Source organism: Puntigrus tetrazona, chromosome 2 (genome assembly GCF_018831695.1).
Source record: "Puntigrus tetrazona isolate hp1 chromosome 2, ASM1883169v1, whole genome shotgun sequence".
NCBI lineage: Eukaryota > Metazoa > Chordata > Actinopteri > Cypriniformes > Cyprinidae > Puntigrus > Puntigrus tetrazona.
In genome coordinates this window covers 1,847,085-1,855,484 of record NC_056700.1, presented here as the reverse complement: position 1 = coordinate 1,855,484, position 8,400 = coordinate 1,847,085, and the positions used below count along the sequence as shown (strand labels likewise).

Sequence of the window (8,400 nt, the reverse complement as noted above, 5' to 3'; positions counted from 1 at the left end):
GTTGATTTGTGAGTATTATCATCCTAAACAAAATATGTAAGAACCATGCATTTCTGTTGGCCACGTAGCTTATTTTCTGCGATATTTCAAAAGCTAATGGAAAAATCCTGTTTGGTTTAGTGGAGAGAAACAGGATGATAAAGAGCCTACAAAAATACGTGATCAATGTATAGCGCTCTGTAGCACCAAACTGTGTAAAATCTAGCTGCACGATCAAACTCCATCATAAATATAGATTTTTGAGTCCCATCACTTTTTCCTCAGAAACCTTTTTATTTTTCAAAGTTTTTGCTCTCTTTAAGAGTGTCGCGACAGCGGTCGCTGTTACAGTTCTCTGTAGGCCACAAATATGTACAGTTTATCATACAGACATCTATCGTTAAACAGTTATTTACAGTGTTTAGGCATTCTAAACATGTAGGTTAAATTATGATTTGCACGAACTCATGAACGTTTGACAATCACGACAGGATGATTAGTATTTAAATACCAGCCCACAGGATCTAATGTTAATAAATAGCTAGGACGCGTCCCACGATCAAGTGCTATCGACAATGATTAAAAAAAACTAGCATCACAGTACATATTTACAACCAGGCGGCTGTGCCTTCAGGACGCTCATTAAAAACGAAGGAGCGGGACCTTCTCCTGGTCATAGTGGGCGGGCCTGCCCTCTTGGTCAGGGTCAAGTAGATGTCGGAGGTGAGGAATCGTGGGTAGCAGTCTCTTTTCATTAAGCTGTAGATTTTATTTTGTGCTACCTCAAAGCAGGACCTGTTTGGCTTCAGGATGTTCTTCTCAATGGTGGCCTTGGTCGAGTGGTCGATGTTGATCTGAGAGGAAAAGAGCAAAACGTGAGGACGGTTTAAAAAAAAATCCGTCAGGAATCGCGCACTACGGCGAAAGACAAAATCCTCGAAGTTACGCAAGATAAAGAAATGATGTTGTAAGTTAATTTTTGCGGGCCGGCTATGATTTCGCCATATCGCCGATCCGTGTTTTCTTCCGCTTTAGAAAAAATCTACTGAGCGGGAGACTCTCGGTCGCTCGTCTTTCAGCCCTGCTCTTAGAACTCTGGCTTCTCATGAAAAACATCAGAGGAAAAGTCTAAGATAAGACCGTAGGAGCCTAGAAAACAGTTCAAAACTTTCAAAACAAAAGTGCAATGTGAAACGAAGGAGAAGAGGTTCAGCATTGTTTATAGGTGACTAATCAAATTTGTGATATTTGAACTGTTATAATTAATAGCAAATACTGTATTAGAAAAATTAAGCATTTTATCTGCAGTGTTAATTGTTTGTTTTTTTTCACACATCTCTTCTGACCGCAGCACTTGCTTTCATTACTCATCACGACCTCTGTCCAGGCTACAGGCCTTAAAAAAAACATTTCTCTAAAAAATCACACACAGCAGTTTTTTTTTGGTTTTAATACGCGCCGCTGCTCTCTATTTATAAATAAGGATACGATACAATTCGAAGATTTTCCCTTACTAGCCGAGATAAGATAAAGCTGCTTTTAAGTCTCCGTTGCTTTATTCGTTCTTACTCTGGTCAGACCGGAGCGAGTGGTCCCGCTGCCTCATTTTCAGTTCTCGGTTCTTCAGAGTCTATTTTCTCAGCTGTGTGGGCGGCTGAGGGGGTGTTCAGAGCCAAAAGCAGGAAAACCACACGGTCACATCTGCCCCCAGTCATGTGGCCCGGGGGCCGACAATGGCCTCTGCTCGAACACAATAGCAGGGTCTGCACTGCACCGCAGCTAGCGTTCAGCAGAACCGCGTTTCTTTTTAATGTGACTCCTGCTGAGGTTAAACGCAAAGCACTGTTTCGCTCACAGCAACGTAGCATCGCTCGTCACCAGAAATAAGGTGCTTTCCAAAACGGCATGCGTTTAATTGTTGGGCAGTCCGATGAACAGGTCGTAGTGGCGTATATTAGTTCACGCAAAAATGTAAAATTCTGCATACTTGGAACCAGTGTTGGGAAAAGTTACTTATTACTTAATATTGCATTACAATATTGCATTACAAAGTAATTGCGTTATAGTTCACCTACAACTAAGTAACGCAGTACTTTACTAGCGAAGTAATCCGATTACTAGTAAAAGTAATCTGATTACGTAACTCACGTTACTTGTAATGCATTACCCCCCAAAACTGCTTTAGTTTTACAGTTTAAAAAGTTATGGTTTACAATTTAATGTAGTGTTTTGCAACTTAATAACTTTTTGTAAATTAAAAAGTAATACGTTAGTTACTTGGCAAATTTGTAACGTAGTTAGTTTGTATAGAAAGGAATGCATTGTGTGAACATGGGCCGGGCTTGCTTATTTATTTTTAATAACAGCAACAACAAAAGTTATAGAGAAGTTATGTTTTTGGCAACTGCGAAAGCCCTTTGATACCAAAAATGAATTCAGTAATCTCAGGCACCACACTCCCAGTTTCCACATGGGACGGGAGAGGTTATTTATTTTAAAAAGCACCTGTTATTTTCTTGTAGATTTAAAAAGTAAATGCACTGCTAGCGAGGAAATTGCATTTTCTGCTTATAGCTGTAAACTGAATATCGCCTAAAATATTACGTTCTTTATTCAACTATGTGAATTGCGCGGAATTCAATTTTAGAATTGTTCTTGTTCAAATTCATCCTACAGTGCTTATATTTGCGAACATACTGGCTGCAGGGCATATAGAGGCAAACATTTTATAATTTGGAATAATGTAATTTTGTGTACTGTTTTTTTCTTTTAAAAGCGTCTAAGGTCAGCCAGGCTCATGTTCAGTCACATAGTTCACAAACAAAACAAATTAGCTTTTTAAAAAAAATCGAACAGTATGAATAATATAAAAAATAGTTGCAGTACTTGCAACTGGTCCAAAATAATAAAACTTTGAACAATGGTAAAATTGTTAACACTTTACAATAAGGTTACAATAATACTTTACAATAAAACATAGTACACTTATGATTCGTAGCGCTCTTGTTATGATTGAAAACGTGATTGTAGAAAGCTCCTTTTTAAAGCTTGAACACTCCAGTTTCCATTTATTGTAATAAATTCATTGTAATCCATGTTCTTTCAAAACGGTCCTTTTGTGTTTCAGAACATCTGGAATGACTTGAAGGATTTATACATTTTTTTTTGTCCACTAGGATTAATGGAAAGGTGTTTTCAAAAATCTGTATGCCGGGCGAGTGCACAATGGAACAGGTGCTTCTCTTTTTTTACATACGCGTTCGTGCGAAACTGAAAAGGCATCTACCCTGTCCTCACCGTTCGAACTCCAAACGTGCACGTACCTCTTTGGGTGCTTCCTTATCGATGAAAATGGCATGTATCTGTTTGGCTTTAGACTGCAGTTTGGTTGCAGACTCAGTATTCTTGAATTCTTCACAGGCTAACCAAAACTCGATGTTTTCCTCGCTGAATTCGGTGCGCAGAAACCGCGTGAAGACTTCCACCCCATCTGAAACAAGACGCGATGCCACATTAATTGCTACATTAGGACTTTAACAAATTTACCCACCCACAGGACAAACAAACAGGAAGTAGGCCATATAGCCGCAATGCTTCTGTATACTGACGCAGACTGTTTTAAAAATAACTTTTTTACGTCTGTAAACATAAAGACTGAGTCCCGGCTACTAGGCTATTACATGTGAAAATCGTTCATTTTTCAAAATCAGTCTTTTTTCACAGCAGCTAGAATAATTAAATGTATCGTTTGACGGCAGATTGTAATCCAGAAAGTATTATGTGTTTATGAAACACTTTTGAATTAAAATATATTGCATTCCATTTTTAAATGCGCTCCTGATTACTGATAGCTTGGTATTAAACAAGATTTGTATTTTAAAGGCAACCAGTTCGAATGAAACATAATTAGCTTTTTGGGTTTTTTGAGAATTTATTAATACGAAACTGGAAAGGTATGGCAATAATAGATGTGCAATACAGAAACTGAAATATATGCTGATGCTGCTAATAACATCATAAATTATTTGAGAATAAAGCATAACAATAATAATAATCTGCACCGTTTGATGTGATATGATTTATTCCAATGCTTTTTTTCCTCAATTGGTCAGAACAAACATGGCAGACTTGTTTCAGATGACAGTATACGGTGAAAATTTTGATTTGGGTTATATATTCCAAGACGTAGGCTAGAATCTGTGATTCAGTAGAGACTGACAGCCACACATACTCCTGAAAACATTGGATTCATCCGCGCAAGCATGATAACTCCACATACAGATGCAACTGCAGGTTTTCAAAAAGAGATGGCAATAAAGAGGCAAATTAAATTAAAATTAAATAATGCATTTTAAAGAAGAATAAACAATACATTTACAGTTATGGTTTTAATAATATTTCTTTAATTGGAACAAGTGTTACTGGTAAATTTACCGATAGACGCTGAGCACATAATAGCAGTTTGCAGCTATATTTATTAGTATAATAATCAACTACGCTTCCGCATGCATCCACAGAGAGAGACAAAACTCATTCCAGGTGGCACTAATCAAACTGCGTTTGTGTGCTGAATCAAACTATTCACTGGTTATAATCACAAGCGAACCAGAAAGTTCAGAAAGCTGTGCAATCACAAGCGAGTTTTGTCATCCTGTGGTTATGGTGGGACGCACACTTCAGATAAGTATGAAACTGAAAAACATTCAGCATGCACTAACTACAGTATACTGCTAAGATGAACGAATCCTACCTGAGTGACTCAGCAGCTCCTCAAATGAATTACCCCATCTCAGAGCCACGTCTGGCGTGATGCTGTTCAAATCACATTAATCAGGGAAATCTTTAAGTGTTAGGTAGGTGCTGCTTCATGAATAGTGTCATGCTCATCTGAATTGTCCTATCAGTGTTAGAACAGTGAAACTGTGGACAATACTCCACAACTTCTTCAATAAGTAAGGGCCAAGACTTACTGGTTGGTTTTAGCTGTTGGTTTCTTTTCAGGACTGACATTCTCATGAGATCCAGACCTTGCCAGAAGAAGACTGAGTCGACCTTTTTTATCCTTACTCCTGCAAAGAGAGAAAGCAAAATCAATCAATCAATCAATCAATCAATCAATCAATCAATCAATCAATCAATCAATCAGTCTGTATATCTATTTATTCTTAATATAAGACATATTTATGAAACAAGGTGCACACAAGGTCTATCTATCTATCTATCTATCTATCTATCTATCTATCTATCTATCTATCTATCTATCTATCTATCTATCTATCTATCTATCTATCTATCGATCTGTCTATGGCGTGGCATTGTGCATAAATGTATACACACATGCAATCAAAGACCACATGTGTTACTTCCACCACGCACCAAACCAAAGGATCGTGACAGCTGTAAGGAAGTGTTACCACAGTGCTAGCTATAGGTTCTGAAGCACAAAAGTTAGCCTGATCAACAGCTATAAAAACAACACGGTAAATAAGAGTTCTGGTAAAGTTTTGATGGTCCATTCTCACTGTTTCACACGCATTTACAATTTTAGCACTATTTGCACTTTTGATTCTCACTACAACTTGTTTTCATCTCAGCAAAGAAAGGAATTACATATATTTGGTTCAGCACTGAGACACTTACACAATAGTTCTTAATGTAAGACACATTTATAAAACAAAGCACACACGTCTAACTTGAAACGGGTGAATTTTACACTGATCTACATTCTGCGGCGCAGGGCGATTTGTTCTCCTGGCTTTTTTTTATTAAAGCGAATGAAAGGTTGCTTTAATACGTCCCAAAGGTGCGACATTACAAAGATGAAAGACGAACAGAATTCGTGTTTGGTCACAACGACGAGCTCCAGAAAATAAAGGAAGTCACAGACAACGAAGAGAAAACTACCCAAACTTAATTTCAATGCACTTGCTAAAAGAGTGTACAAAAGCCCCAGAGGGTGAATACGCGTGACAGCATCTCTCCCCCCCCAAAGCTTTTCGGTGCTAATATGAGAAAAGCGCAGGAAAATAACTATACCTCAAGTTGGTCTCTCTCATTCTGCCGGCGAGCAGCTCGTCCTCACTGAGCATTTTGAAATATGCTTCCTCCTTGGGGGCAGAGAAGTTAAACTGAGGAAACAGAAACACAAAAATCTTCATGCTCTTCCCTCTTGTCGACACACACACACACATCAACACAGCGGGTCCTCGGTCTAGCGTAAAATACCAAACACCGAAGCTCATATTTGTGTACTAAGTGCGTTAAGAGGTCATTTCCCATACCTGTTAAGATGACTTCCTGTCAGGGAAAATACCCGCCATTTACTGTAATATCTCTCTGCTCGAGTTTTCTTGCTGCGGGACATCCATCTAGCTAAGTTTACGTATTTTTACATTTATTTTCACGCAGTATGCTTTAGTCAAGTTCTGCTAAACATCCTATTTCCTTCTAAGCCACAACAGGATGGTGAGCTGTCAGCGTGTGGTCAGAGGTTTCTGAAGACTCAAGACCCTTTAAGGACTGTGTATTTGCAACAAATTAGCAGACGTCATCTCAAAAGTTATTATTTATGGCTTTTGCGAAGGCAAATGTTAATAATAGATGTCCGACAACTGTTCAACAAATGCAACCAGTTGGTATAATCCAGTGTTTTTAAAAAAATATTTTAATTAAATTTTTTTGCTTTATAAATACCTTATATTTAAATATTGTGTAATATTAATCATTTATAATTTATTTATAAATACCAATCAATAAACAAGGAAGATCTACATCCACATTTTTTTCTATTTAAAAAAAAAAAAAAAATTTAAATAAATAAATAATGCATACATATACTACTGTATATTATTATATTATATTATTTTATATTATATTATATTATATTATATTATATTATATTATATTATTAACAGTTTATAAAGGCCCTCCTCTCACAAGGATTTTTAGACTTAGAGTTACACAAACTATACATTTTTATATTATTGATATAAATAATATTTTTGCATGATTTTGTATTATGCCTCACAAACTAAATCATCAGGACAAGTATGTAAATCTGTTGCAATTATTATTTTTTTTATATAAATTATCAAGTCCTAATGTGAATAATCAATACTTTTTCAAGAAATGTATGAAAGTGTCATACTTTCAGTCTCAGAAAAACACAGCTGGGTGCTCAGATTTTCTTGAGGTCTTCGAAATAAGCTGAAAGTAATCCTAGCGTTAGTTAAAAGACCAAAGAATCCGTAGAGAAAGACACACTCTTTATACCTACCGTGGCTGTTGCCTCTGAAGAGCCATTATAATGATGGACAAATCTGTTTCGGCACAATAAATGACAGGAGGGAATAGAAATGTCCTCAGACAGAGACAAGGGTGACATCTTCATTTAATCAACAGCCGTAGAGTCACACAGACCAAACCACACAATCCTCAGAGTGTCCTTTTGAGGGCAGGATCTCGAGTGCATCACTTAAAGGCTTTGGGCAGCGCTTAGTAAAACTTTTCAATTTGCATACGCAGGCATCAACCACTCACACATTTGCAGAATGAAACACTCGGTAGCTTGCTGACAAATATAACGGCTTTTGGCAATTACACACACACTAAACCTTCACCTTACGGGAAACTTGATGTATTATTAGATATTCAAGCCGTCAATATGTTTTTTCAAGCCGTTTCAGTTATAAGGACATTGGCAGTGTCCTCATAAACCACCTTCAAATCGTAACACCTCTGTCATACCCGTGTCATTAAACAAACGCGTGTCCCCGTAAACCACAATTCCAACCCACACACACACACACCCGTTTGTTTTTGTGAAAAGTGGGGACTAAAAGCCATCGTGTCGGTGTTTGGAGCGTCCCATGGCCATATGCACATAAACATATGTCGCAAATTTCATCAAAACACCCTTCTTTGGTGAGCGTCCGTTATAAAACGCTCGCTGTACGTTAACGTTTAAGCAGAAACATGGCGTATTAGTGATGAGAACCGTCCTCAACTGCTTCGATATACAGATCACGTACAAGAGAGGCGGTGCTGTTATTTGTTTTAAAATTGTTTTAACGTATCAATCATAAAATTTGAGAACCGAATATAGGCCTACTTTAATTTTAAATTATTTTGCGGGCCCCTGCCCCCCCTAGTGAGAAGCGTCCCTCAGGTTGAGAAGCACTGCCTGACAGGAAACTTTGTGCTATTTCACATTTTCTGTACTATATTTGTAAGTGTTTTAAAAAGTGAAGACATGGTGTGATGTCCTGAGAAGACACCTTCTCCTTGTAATACCTACGTCATACCCATGTCATTATACAAATTTATGTCATCATTTGTCAAAAAATATGCACACACACATACACACATACACACATAAACACACACACATACTGTCGGGGAGATTCCATTCATTTTTATTAC

The 8,400-nt window shown here is 37.5% G+C and overlaps 1 protein-coding gene across 2 annotated transcripts; it reads right to left on the bottom strand.

The window, feature by feature from the left end:
• Positions 1 to 249: 249 nt before the first annotated feature.
• On the bottom strand, positions 250 to 7,399 carry rgs18 (regulator of G protein signaling 18). 2 transcript variants are annotated; one of them, XM_043224318.1, is made up of 6 exons: positions 7,256 to 7,399; positions 6,016 to 6,107; positions 4,950 to 5,048; positions 4,730 to 4,791; positions 3,303 to 3,469; positions 250 to 833 (listed from the first exon to the last, which is right to left on the bottom strand). In XM_043224318.1, exons 1-6 carry the CDS (start codon positions 7,367 to 7,369, stop codon positions 588 to 590), a joined length of 780 nt encoding a protein of 259 aa, XP_043080253.1. In that variant the 5' UTR covers positions 7,370 to 7,399; the 3' UTR covers positions 250 to 587. The 2 variants fall into 2 exon arrangements, with proteins under 2 accessions (XP_043080253.1, XP_043080261.1); XM_043224326.1 differs by lacking the exon at positions 7,256 to 7,399 and adding an exon at positions 6,261 to 6,441.
• Positions 7,400 to 8,400: the final 1,001 nt, after the last annotated feature.